General features: G+C 34.1%; 1 protein-coding gene across 1 annotated transcript in view; it reads right to left on the reverse strand.

Moving 5' to 3' along the window:
* Positions 1 to 11,377, reverse strand: part of LOC140151166 (uncharacterized) — a 200,301-nt gene extending 188,924 nt beyond the window's left edge. The window contains exon 1 of the mRNA XM_072173387.1: positions 10,468 to 11,377. Coding sequence (XP_072029488.1) covers positions 10,468 to 10,561 — 94 coding nt within the window. The 5' untranslated portion in view covers positions 10,562 to 11,377. The remainder of the gene's footprint in view (positions 1 to 10,467) is intronic.
* Positions 11,378 to 14,555: the final 3,178 nt, after the last annotated feature.

The following is a 14,555-nucleotide window of genomic DNA, read 5'->3' on the forward strand; positions in this document are numbered from 1 at the left end:
TATTAGCTGTCATTTATTATGTCTTGAGAAAAGGATAAAAATTATTTTATCTTGTTTAAATTAACTCGCAACGCTATTATTTGTTCATTTTTAACGATAGTGAGAGCGATAAACATCAGAAACATTACAAATTATCAAAGTTTATTTTAATCATATCTATTTAAAATAAGTTCATAATATATCGTGGGTAGCCTAAATCAAATGCGTATTTTGCTTGGTCATTTGAAACGTAGTCTCCTGATAATACGATCTGCTGATTTTCTATCGAAGATGAGTATTACTCTAAAGTAATAAAACAAAATGGTTTCAAATACTAGTTCGGTGAGTGGACTGCTGCAAAAGAAAGAGGAGACAATCATGTCTGTACAGTTTGTGTTATTAATTAAATGCATGTACCTACACCTGCTCTTGAGAGGCAAACTGCTTATTACACAACTGAAGCCTTACAAAATAAAAAGAAAATACCACAAGGTTAAGGTGCCTGTATAAATCCTTTTAGGCAATCTATGTAGGCAACCAAGTTCATATACGATTGACAATTGCAAATTCGAAGGCATTGCTACTATATTTATCAAAATTTAATCGGTAAAATTTATCAATCCAAATACCCTGAGTCAGGAAAATGTCAGAGCTTCAAGTATTTAATTAATTACATACATCTCATTATATTTTTTTTTTAAATTGAAATATTTTTAGCTCTCAAGTTAATTAATTAAAATTAATAATAGATGTAAAATTGATAGCGTTCACAGTTTGGCTGAATATGTATTCATCGGAGTATGAATTCAATTCTGCATACAATGGGCATGACTTTGTGAAAAGTGTGTGTTGAATTCAATTTGATGATGAAAGCAGTTGATTAGTGAAAAATGATGTCTGTGTCGTCGATATTAGAACACAATATTGTATTTTACCGTAAAACAGTCACGGTTATAAAGGTTACCAGTTTATATAAAGAACCAATAAAACCAGCACCGGGTTTTGTTTGTTTGTTTGTTTGTTTTTGTTTGTTTGTTTTTTATTTTCCTTAACCCTAACCGAATAACGCAATTTTAAGAAATTTCAAGACAGATTTATATTGGCTGTGTGAATCTCATATCTTAAATTAAAAACCTTGACGTAAGTCCTCAATTTACTGGAAGTACATTAGTTTAGTTACATATAATACTCAACGTAATGGCTTTTGAACATATCTGCTCTTGTTCACTGACAATGCTACCGCAGCTTCAAGTAATAATCGTTACATACAATCAAGTAGAAACTACATGTATAGCATAAAAATGGCAAAATAATTTGCTTTAAAAGATGTTAACAATCGTTCGGCATATTTTGAACTATACCTCAAAAACTAGTCACCTTGGAGATACACGACCATTAACTTTATTATTCCTTGGGACCAGAGGAACAACATGTGATATTTTATAACTTTATTAAGGAGTTGAGCTTGTTTTAAAAAAGGTTGAGCTTGTTTTAAGATTTTATGAATAAATCCAGATGTGCTGTTTCCTCTTTAAGTAGCGTTGTAATACTTGCTTGAGTGCTTGCTTCCGATTTTAGCATAACTCAATATGCACTTACATACATACGCGCCAAAAACTGTCACGATTATCAATTTTTAGCTTTTGATTGTAACGTAAAAACATTGTTGTATAAAGAATTACATTTACTTAGGTTAATATATACAGGGTCTTATTTCCATACTTTCAAATTAACATATCACGCTTTTTTGTAACAATTGCCAAGAATAACAAAGATAGATTTGACAAGACGGTATGAGTGGATATTAATAAGAGCATTGCCACATGCTGAATATGATTGGATGTTTATACGTGAGTGATACGTTGATGGTGAAAAGAAAACAGAGCCTCAAGATTGATTACTGATGGTATTACAACATGCTGAACATTACTGTATTCGTGATTGATTATCGGTACGATACGAAATTTTGTTAATTATACGGTTATATTCAATCATCTCCATATTATATGTGATATTATCTGGCATGTTGTCGTTGATTAATTCAGCGATATCTTACAAATAGGTTGAGTACTACTTGGTATAAACACTCTAGTTTGGGTCGTGGGCAGACATCTTGCAAATCGTAGGAGATGTTTATAATTGGTGATTGTGGTTGTAATTTAAAACACTTGGCCAAATGTGAGCAGGCATAGAGTATTGTCCTTATATCATTATTGATTGATTCTTTGTACGACCAACAGCCCAGAACCTATTCACTCGAAGCATAATCCGTCTGGTGTAACTTTTTGGGTGAATTATTACAACATGTAGTCGTTAATTAATTCAGAGAATTTTAAACAAACGTTAAGCATTTGGTATAAACTATACTGGCCTTAAAAAGAAACTTATAATTTTTCTCAAGGTCATATCTTAAAATCCTGTCCATAAAAATGAACCAAAATTGCACACAGGGTTACTTCAATACGCTACTCTATTAAACACTGGTCAGTAACCAAACAGTTGTCCAACTGACACAACAGCAAAATGCACTGACATGGAACAGCTTCCTGGACCAATTCACAGCCCAATAATTGGCACCCAACATAAGAAATCTGTGAGTAAGTGGAATAGTGTGGAACAAGACCTGTTTCTAGAAGAAAGTGTGTGAAAGGCAGAAGTAGCCCCGTTCCACACCATTGCACTTACTCTTTCGAAATAATCACCTGTTTAAGGATCTTATACGCATTCTCACAGATTTACTTTGCTGGTTGCCAATTATTCGCCTGTGAATGTGGTCCTGGAAGCTGTTCCGTGTCAGTGCATTTTGCTGGTGTGTCAGTTGGACAACTGCTTGGTTACTGACATGTGTTTAGAGTAGAGTATTGAAGTAATCCTGTGTGTAATTTTAAGATATGACCTTGTGAAAAATTATGAGTTTCTTTTTGAGGCCAGTTTATTTTGTTAAAACCATGAGGAAGCAACTTGAAACGTGTAGGCGACGCTAATAAGATCGGATGTATATTGGTGATAATATATTAGACAGTACAGACCATTCCTTGTCTGGTTTATATGTTATAAAGTTATATTCAGTTTCGTCAAAATTGATGACAGTTTTTTTAGCTTAAATTTACCGATCCACTTCCATCACGCACAGAAAACTGTGTTACTGACTTTCTAGGTGGTGTGACTGTACGTGTACATTGGTTCTGAACTGGCTTTTACTGAATATTACGAGCGCAAAGCGGTGGCGAGCGCATAGCGCATAACGCGACGATATATTACCATACGACAATACACCCACCCCTCCCCACACACAACACATTATTCTAATGAAAATAAGACCCACCTTTAAATGTAAAAAATATGAGGATACTATATCAATTACGAAAGTAGAGACGTGAAAGTTGAGTCAGAAAGATTTGAATGCCTATTGTATAACACCCATTATTGTTGTTGTAGTGTTGCCGACATAAAATATCATCCATCCACACGTGTGTCTATATACGTATCGTGACAACATAAAAGAAATATCTCCTGTAGAAACGTGAAGCTCACATTAATTCGTTGGATGGGTCGGCAATCAAAGTTATACAATGGTTAGAAAATACAGTTATACAATGGTTAGAAAATACCTGATAATTTCAAGGTAGACACAGTGGTGAATACAGTGATTTCTTGCTGTAAAACACGTTCGTGGTACTACATTATTTCTAATAATAAGGTACTATAATATCTTTTACACAGTATATCAAATTGATATGTGATGCGATCAAGCAAAATCAGTCGGAACTCGGAAATATTAAATTTTCAGTTTCTTATAGGATAGTAACAGGCATTTACAAATCTGCATTTTGCAGAAAACACCATAGACATTGAACAACCAGTTCCAAAGATATGAGCAATTTTAAAATAGCTTCCAAAAGAAAAGAAAACAAAAGGAAATATATCCTTTGTTTGGTTATATCTCAAAATTAATACTTCTGAACTCCGACTGATTTTGCTTGATCCCATCACATATAGTTTACACTGGTCTGCCATATAGTGTACCAATTACATTCTTAACATTGCCAAGTACTGTATGATATATGCACTGCGCGTGCATGCATCCCACGTGATGCGATGACGCAATCACTCTTAGCGAAAGACCGTGGCTACCGGTCACCGACCTGGTGCTTGGCACTCGAGGGGTCTCGGGTTCGAATCCAGACCAGAGCAAACACCTTCTTTGTTTGTTTTCTCTCTTTATTCCTTCCTTCTTTTCTCTTTTCTTTTTCTCGGATGACGCTTTTTCAATGGGAAATGAACTTTGCTGCTTGGATGATGTCACGATGAGGTTAGCATTTATTCCGTATTGAAAAGCGTGTTCCGACGGATCTGTACTCGACCGGCCTCCCAACACTAGAGCCCATCTTGGAACCGAAGTCTGAGACCTGGTTGATGGTACTTCCATAGAGCTCAAGTGCTGGTTGGGCATTACAATTTGCAGTCATGTATTCTGTCTTAGGTGCGCTGATGACAAGGCCTAGATCTGCTGTTGCAGTTGCAGTCTTAGTATGACTGTGACTGGGCCAGGCTATGGAAGATTCCAACAGGGCAATATCATCAGCAAAATCCAGGTCATTCAGCAAAGTTTATCATGATCATCAAATTGATGAAACTACTTGAGTAGAGTAATTAAAGATGTATCAAACACGTGGAAAAAGACGAAATATAAATTTGATCAGAATATCGAGTCATATACGATTTAAGTTGAGAAACATAAACTTGTTTTTAAAATGAATGTTATCTTGGCCGGATTTTACAGGTATAAAGATATTCAGTTATTTTCATTTAGACATTTAATGAAGCTAATTCAGTTGCTTTTTATTTTAAAACTGTGTATTCGCTCAATCATCTGTAAAAGGTTTCAAATTCAATTAGGATTAATTTAATCTGGTCAACCATAAATTTAAAGTATTTCCAAAAGCATACTAAAATATATGGTGTAAAGGTATTTTTTGCGGGAAAAGGCCATTGAACTCTATTGACAATGACCTATTTCAATGTAATTAAATATCCTAAACAGTGCAACTATTCTTTAAATTAGTTGTTTTTGCAAGACAAACAATATGATACCATTTTAATTATAATCAGACAATTTTAGTTTAGTTTGTAACCTCTGAGGAGCCCAGCATTTGACCTTTGACCTTTTGGCTTTTACGCGTAGTTTTTCTAAATCCTTATGACTGTAGGAATAATTTGGTATAGTTCATAAAATGATTGGAGCAATTTGGAAATTAGAACCCTGTATGACCTTTTCCCGCCAAAAACTACCTTTCCACCATATATATTTTACTATACTTTTTGTATGCTGTTCAGGGTGGGTCCAAAACACCTTTGAGGACGTACAATTTTTGTGCAAAATTTCATTTGTACGTTCGCAACGATGAAGTAACATCCCATATCAAAAAATGAGACCTTTTCGGATAACTTCCCGATAGTCACCGGGTAGACATCGGCAAATTTCACATGTAAATTAGATAGGTAGTGGGTGACTACCCGATAAATTTTTGGGAAACAATAGTGGATACCTTTCAGGTAATAGGTACCGGATGACTACCCGATGACTGTTTTGGGAAACTAGCGGGTAACCACCCGATGACTTTTTTGGGGAACTAGCGGATAACTACTCGATAACTTTTCGGGGACCTAGCGGATAACTTTTGGTGACGATATACCTGGTGACCTCTTTGGAGACTTCCTGTTGACCTTTTGGGGAATGCAGAAATACAAATTCATGAGTATGCACAAATTTATTAGGTAATTTAGCTTATTATTTGAATTGTAGATTTTGGAGAAATATAACTCTGCAGTCATGGCAGTTGAGCTTGTGCTATCTTGCTTTAAGAAACTTGAAAGTGTACAATGTAATTTTAAATATTCCTGATTTAATATAATTGGTTCACACCTTTATAAGGTGCATGGATACCTTTCAATTAATGTACAACCAAATTGTTATGATATCAGCATATACACATATTACAGTACCTAAATGTGATCACATCACTGACACAGCATAATAATTTTCATATCAAATATTGTAATTTATTTACAACAAATAGCTTAACATACAGCTGATCAGTTAATTGACACATTAGCTGATGATTAGTAATTTAATTGACATTAATTTACTGTCAATATCATGTATGATTTATTAGAAAAGATATAAACTAAAACATTCAAATGTGTCATATGAAGACTGCATCAATACAAATCATTTCATACAAATTTTCCTACCTGCATTGTCATATGAAATCAAGCATTCAATGCTTTATAATTCCTACAACATGTTCCAGATTAATTAGTAAACATCTTGTAATGTCCTATATGTAAATCCATACATTTTGGACCACAAATAACTTGAATATTCTGCACAAATATATTCCAACTGCCAACAGCTAGCTACTCCATTATTTGAATTCATGCAGTGACCTTTGACCATATACCCACCCACGCATTCTTAAGATGCTTAATGCTATTTTCAAGGTCAAATTAAAAGCGGATAACCACCGGGTAACTCCTGCAAAGAATATAAGTTTCTGGGAACCTTCTGGGTAACTCATTTGAAATATTTGAGTTTTTGGGAGACTTCCGGATATCTACCCGAAAACTTTTGGATAACTTCATTAGGTATCCGCAAGGTATCCGGAAAATTGGAAATTGAGATATCGGCCTTTAAAAATATTATTGACAATGTTGAGAGTAGGAATTACCTTGAAAAACATCAATATCAATTATTATAATCAAAGATATTAATATCAATATTAATTAGGCATATTATAATCAAAGATATTAATATCAATATCAATAATAATAAAAAAAATATTTACACATATCAAAAATAAAAAAAAAAATTAATATAAATATCAATAGGAATCAAAATATGAAAATCAATATTAATAATAATCCAAACTATTATATCAATATCAATATATCAATAATGATAAAAAATACTATCATCAATATCAATAATAATCAGAAATATGAATATTTTTTATTATTATTGATATTATTTTATTTTTATATGAACTTTAAAATTGCATCGTGCCGGGTATCCGCTAGCGGGCACTTTCGGATAACTCTGGAAAAGGTACCCGAAAGGTTTCTGATGACCACCGAATGGTCATCGGGTGGTCACCGGGAAACTTTTCTTTTTGCTATGGGATGATTTCTTTATATACTAAACAGCTAAATAAAATTTCATACAGAGAAAGTTAATGTATTTATCAACTTTCAAACTATGCCAACTTTATTTGTGACGTGTCATGTCAAAAGGAGACACTTTTGGGCAGGTTATCAATTTTGAGGTTTTTACATATCTTAAATATAGAGATATTTTGCTCCACAATGCCGTTTTCCACAATGAAATCGGACATTCCTAAGCGAAGATATTTAGGTCGTAAGTTATGGTATTATAAAATTGGAAATTGAGATATCGGCCTTTAAAAATATTATTGACAATGTTGAGAGTAGGAATTACCTTGAAAAATGTCTCAAAAAATACAAGATGCCAGTTACATTCCGGTCTGAAACTATCAGACGATATTTTAAACATTAATAACATCACAAATTCGTGACAAACCCAAATTGTGAAAAAATCACCTAAAGCAGATTTTTGGCTATTTCTCCATTTACAATCCTGCCCAAAAATGTCTCCTTTTGACATGACACGTCACATTTGTCTGAAACAAAACGAAGACTTTAAGCAAGGTGGTTAAAGATGACAGTATTGTGAGTGAATGTCAGCAACAGAGGTCAAAGTTAAGATTGTACAGGGTAAAAAATACAAATTTGCTCTGATTCATGAAATTTGTAGAAAAATTTTCATCTACTCATGGGGATTCTGAAAACGTCAAATATGAGATAAAAACGATTTTCAAATTGTGGCTACTTGGTTCACATAATTATGGAACTGTTCCTCTGATTATAAGTGGGTGAAAAGTATGAAACTTATTGTATATACGAGCGTATATTGTTTTAATTAAATGTAACACTGTTTTTTAGTTGTATCAATTTAGCAAAAAGAGAATTGGGGTAAAATTATTGTAATCATTCTGGTTATTACCGTTTTAAGAAGGGTTAGAAGCCTTCATTATTTTAAAAGCTATTATAATCAAGACATATCAAAATATTAATATCAATGCTTATTACATATCACTGGCATGCATGCATGTTTGCTGAATAACCGGGGTTAGCGGAATAGTGGGTAGCCTTTTGAGCACTTGAAACGGAATCGCCTGATTATTGAAGTTATAGTGCTCTTCTTTCTACGATGAAGATGTCAAGAAAGTTATGAAATAAAAAATGGGTTTCGAAATCTAATTCAGTGAGTTGACTGCTGCAACCAGGGATTGTCTCATATCCCTGCCGCAACAAAGAGAAGAAGATCATGTTCATTTTTTTAAATTTATTTGTTAAATGCCTGTACCTACACCTGCTCTTGAAAGATAAACTGCTTACACAACGGAAACCTTTGTGGAAAAATGTACCAAAATAAAATACCACAAGGTTAAGATGATTATATTAAGCCTTTCATCTAACTATGTATATCCAAGTTCCTACAATCGCGAACTCGAAGGCATGTTTTCTACAGTTATCAACAAAATCCAAACTCACAGAGTCAGGAATATTTTAGAGCTTCAAGAATTTAAAGCAATGTTGCAATCATACCGATATATGAAATATTAAAAAAGACATTTTCGATATTTTCCTCTCGTTTCGCTTGAGATGACTTAAATAATTCAAACACCTGGTTACGACTTCCATTAAAGAAATTGCTCTCAAGTAAAAATGCAGTAAAAATTAATAATGGATGCAAAATTGATAGCGTTCAGTTTGTCGGAATATGTATTCATCGGAGTATATGAATTGACTTCTGCATACAATGGGCATGGCCTTGTGAGAAGTATGTGATGATAAAAGCGGTTGATTAATGTAAAAGGCCGTGTCACATTATATTTTTACCATAGAACAGTCATAATTTATTACTTTTTAACCCAAAAATGGTAAAGCTTATGTAAAGAACTAGACTAGCACCAGGTTTGTTTTTGAATAGTATTATTCTCTTTTTCATTTGCCTTGAAAAATTTGAAATGTTCGCGTTTTCTTAATGGAACTGTTGAGTACCGTTCTCGTGAATTGAATAAATATAATTTGACGGGAAATACATTAGCAAGGTACAATACAATGAAATAAGTCGATTAATTGGTCACATGAATACTTCCGCTAAGTAGTAGAACGAAGAATGGCTTTAATATCTCAATTCTATTTGCGGCATCGAGATCAAAACACATTTCTACAGACGGTGTGAATCTCTCATTTTGAAATTAAAAACCTCGAATTCGAACTATCCAATTTACTGGTATTTGAAATTAATTGAGTTGTATTTATACTCTGATGTATATTCAATGTACATGTAATGGCCTTTGCCTTTGAACTATCTACTCTTGTTCTCTGACAATGCTTTGTTTCAAATAATTATCTTTAATTATTTTACCCTCACGACCCATTATTCAAAATAATGGGTCAAGCGCCGCAACACATTATACGCATATCATTACGCTTGGTTACGCGTACAATATTTCCGCGATACACGCTGTCACTTACTGCGCTCCATCTTGAAGTAAACAACCTAAAAGAGGGTAAAAAAGCTTATATTTTCTCTTTAAATCGCACTATTTTTTGGTAATAGAATAGAAATAAAGGGTGAAGCATTCTAAAAACATTTAAATAATGGGTTCGGCTGCGCCTCGCCCATTTTTGACGTTTTTAGTGCCTCGGACACATTATTAGGATACTACATTGCCCTGAATTTCAATCACAAAAGAGACAAAGACGATGGACAAAGAGAACGTTCACTCTTACAAACAAAACACAAGCACCAGTCTTGTGTCAAACAAGTGCACACATTACTTGGTTACACCCACCTTGATCCTGCCATAATCAGATAATTGAAGAAAAGGACAACAATTTAAGATGCTTCAAGATCAATGGTCCATTTTTTGAAATGGAGCCGCAGTTTACCTTTACTTTCAGCAATTTTATACTCAATTTTCTGCTTCAATTTGACCATATTCAGAAAAGCATTGAAAATTAAGGTTAGTCTGTTTAAATCTCCACTTATGAATGTAAAATTGCCCTGAATTTCTTGATTCAGAATACCTTGATTCAGTACATGTAAATAATAAATGTTTTACTTTTACAAGAGGTTACAAATATTTTCAATTATATATCACTATCCTCGCTTTTAATGGCGTGTCACTTCATTTCAGACATGGTAAATCAAGTTTATTGTCGATATTGACATGTATTACAATACCCGGCGTAGGTAATTGCTTAGAGTGGACATTTTTATCCAGGGTTTTCCTTCCATCATATGAAAGATACTTGCTACAATGACTAATGAGAAAAATGAAATAAAAATATACTTGCTACAATGACTAATGAGATAAATGAATTGCTGCAACTTACCCGTTAGAATGGCAATTATGAAAACACATAACACGTGAGTATTTGTTATAGCTCCTATGGTCCGTGTAATCCTACGATATATTTCCACTGTCATGGCTGTATTCGACTATTTTGCAACGACTCTCAAGAATAACAAAATATTTTTCCAAATTGAAAACACTGTCAAGATTCTGATGATGATTATGGCATAGAAACAAACATGTGTTTGCTTAACATAGGTAATGAGAACAAAACTTTTCAATTGTCAGTTCACGACACAGCAGCAGCTAAACTAGAGTAATCACAGTGATTACACTATTATACCGGGTACTTTTCACGCAGAATATTGAAAGTAGCACAATTAAATGTCCACTTTTATCAGCATTGAATACAGAATTGCAGATATATCCGCATATGTAAATAACTTTCAAATACACTCAATACAGTACTATGGAGCACTGCAACACAATTCAGAATATGTATACAAAAACAAAATCCACCAATACCGAAGCGCTGTTCCCAGGTGACTACGTAACTGCTCCTCCTACTCCTGCCCGTTGTGGTTTTGTTAAGCTACCGTACGTACACGCTGATCAAACTTTGCTTTATTCTGAAAGGCAGAGAAGTAGTAGAGAGCAAAGCGTAGAAACAGAAATCCACATGCAGCTGCTGACTTTTAGTGCAATATAGTATTACTCTCTATATTCTGTAAGAGTGGTTTTCTATTATGTACGCCATATGCACGCCAGATTAACAAATGATACTCTTTTTAAAATTGCCATCTGATCTCTTCATGGAACTAGAACTTACGTTGATTGGGTTTTGAGATGCTGTGGCGTACAGTACACTAGACCACAGTGGCACTAGACGTACTAGAAGTTAAGAGTGTCTATCAATATTACAAAGTCCACACGCGTTAGCAAGTGTTGAATGTCTAATCAATTTTGGCGATGCATACTACTAGATACTTTACTTTTATAGGTAGCTGATTGTATATCGCCTCCTTCTGACGTTGCAAGTGTATGTTTGTATTGTGACGAGGAGTGTGTAGATTTGAAGTATAACTGTTTTGCCTGTAGGTGTGGGTGGTGGGTGGGTGGTCGTTAGTGGGGTGTGTAGGTATGTGGGTAGGGTATGTTAGTCATAGGTCAGGAGGGTTCAACTTTCCGCTACAAAAGAAGGATACCAAATTATTTTGTTACCAAATGTGTGGACATCCCCATTGGGCACTTTCAGTCTCTATTCTGACCCAAGATTTTCTTTATTGTTCGCAGTCGGACATTGCTGGACATCTGGTACATTTCTAGCATGGCATTTTTTAATGCCGCAGCTTTTTTATTGAAAAATTATTACCGGTAATTGAATTCGTACCCTTCACTGTTAGCAAACCCCAGTTGTGTTGCCTGGCCCATGGACTATGTGAGCTGGGATGAATGTGTTCAAGAAAATTGTAACGATGTAGGACATATCGCAAATAGTGGTAAAACTATACCTGCTGCGGTACATACGTTGCTGATGCACACAATGTTTTTTCTTTTTTTTATCTTTGCATTTGGTTGACGTTTTTGTGTTAGTGTGTTATATTTTTGTTTTTTATACATGTGTGGTCTAGTGTCTGTTTTCGTGTGCATGTACAAGTTAGTATGTGGCTACGTAAGGTTTTTTTTTAAATTCATTATAGCTTTATTATGTAAATTTGACCCATTCAACTTAAAGGAGTATTTCGTGATCCCAGCATCCTCTTTTTGGTATGTGCAAGGGGGAGCAAAGATTGAGAGAGGAAGTAATTATGGCAGACACGTTACGTGTATTATACTACTCCTTAATACCATTGTGTTGTAATTTAGTTCGTTCTAGTATACCACAACTTAATTCAAATTTATATTAGTTATTTATCTATATTTTGCTGAACGCATTAATAGCAAGAAATTGTTGTACATAAACATTATGTAGGCAGATGTTTCCAGTGGTATAAAAATCTCAACTTTTTTGAGAAAAGGCGGATGAGGTTGTGGATCACGAAGTTGTGCCCCTTTAATACTTTTTTTTATAAAACTGGCGGAAAGTACTACATCCACTCTAAATGCTAGAATTGCTGAGTGTCCGATGGTAATGAAGTTCTGCTTGTGTACGTATGATAACCATGCGTGTGTGTCAGTAAGTACGGTTTCGGCTTCAACTGTACCTTCCGGCTTCAACGTCGTTGTTAAACAACACCACCATTGCTTGCATTTTCAAAACTTTAAAATTATAAGAATTACATTAACTGTGAATATATGATGTAATCGGCTGGCAATCAATTATTCTTTTATTTCTGTGTAATTTTTTGATCATGTTGATTGTTAATGTCAAAGCTTAATTAGCTAAAAGGTTTGTTTCTTGGTGCAAATACCATGAATATTCAGATATGATATTAACAGCGAACGAAAAAAGATACACAACGGAGAAAAACGATTCTAGCACATCATTTTTGTCGAATGATGGCGCTATAAATGTAGGCATGTTTTGTAAACCTCAATTGAAACTCCGCTTTCCCCTAAAATCTGTATTTCACTAACTTGTTCCGATCTTTTCATCTTCCACCAAGTTGGCTTTAATCGACAGTAAACAAAATATTAATTTTATTGGATTATACTCTAGCAATCACATTTTATACCCTATGTTTAACTTAAGGTTCTTCAAAATTGTCATTTTTATGCATTGTGACTACCTTGATAAACGAATCATTTCCTTTGGTAATATTTTCTACCTTGTTACCAGATCGCAGGGTTGTTCACCTTGAAACACAATGGTTGAGCATTGGAAATTAATCAACATTTATTTCACACTGATTGACGACGAGCATTTGCCTTTAGATAATAATACAATATAATAATTGAATTGCATTTGCTGCGAAAGAAGAAGCGGTATCACTTTAATTAGCAATCATACATAACTGCTAATTAGAACAAAGTAAATCAACATGTTAATATTCTATAAAAACTAATATTAAATTAGTTGTTTTAAATTGTTTAGCCTTAATGGCTATTCAAATGGAGAGCTAAGATGGCATTAATTCAACTATTTAAACCTGATATAAGTGACAACCGGGAGGACATTGGTTGTTAAACCGTCGTTGGAGGGGTAGTTTCTGTCTCTAGAATTATGTACAACGAAGAGTACCCATATCAAAAAATGAGACCTTTTCGGATAACTTCCCGATAGTCACCGGGTAGACACCGGCAAATTTCACATGCAAATTAGATAGGTAGCGGGTGACTACCCGATAAATTTTTGGGAAACAATAGTGGATACCTTTCAGGTAATAGGTACCGGATGACTACCCGATGACTGTTTTGGGAAACTAGCGGGTAACCACCCGATGACTTTTTTTGGGAACTAGCGGATAACTACCCGATAACTTTTCGGGGACCTAGCGGATAACTTTTGGTGACGATATACCTAGTGACCTCTTTGGAGACTTCCTGTTGACCTTTTGGGGAATGCAGAAATACAAATTCATGAGTATGCACAAATTTATTAGGCAATTTAGCTTATTATTTGAATTGTAGATTTTGGAGAAATATAACTCTGCAGTCATGGCAGTTGAGCTTGTGCTATCTTGCTTTTAAGAAACTTGAAAGTGTACAATGTAATTTTAAATATTCCTGATTTAATTTAATTGGTTCACACCTTTATAATGTGCATACCTTTCAATTAATGTACAACCAAATTGTTATGATATCAGCATATGTACATGTATTACAGTACTTAAATGTGATCACATCACTGACACAGCATAATAATATTCATATCAAATATTATAATTTATTTACAACAAATAGCTTAACATAAAGCTGATCAGTTAATTGACACATTAGCTGTTGATTAGTAATTTAATTGACATTAATTTACTGTCAAAATCATGTATGATTTACTAGAAAAGAAAAAAACATTCAAATGTGTCATAGGTACATCAGTGTATATAAAGACTGCATCAATACAAATCATTTCATACAAATTTTCCTACCTGCATTGTCATATGAAATCAAGCATTCATGCTTTATAATTCCTACAGCATGTTCCAGATTAATTAGTAAACACCTTGTGATGTCCAGAGATGTATCGTT

The sequence above is a fragment of the Amphiura filiformis genome, chromosome 4 (assembly GCF_039555335.1).
Source record: "Amphiura filiformis chromosome 4, Afil_fr2py, whole genome shotgun sequence".
Lineage (NCBI taxonomy): Eukaryota > Metazoa > Echinodermata > Ophiuroidea > Amphilepidida > Amphiuridae > Amphiura > Amphiura filiformis.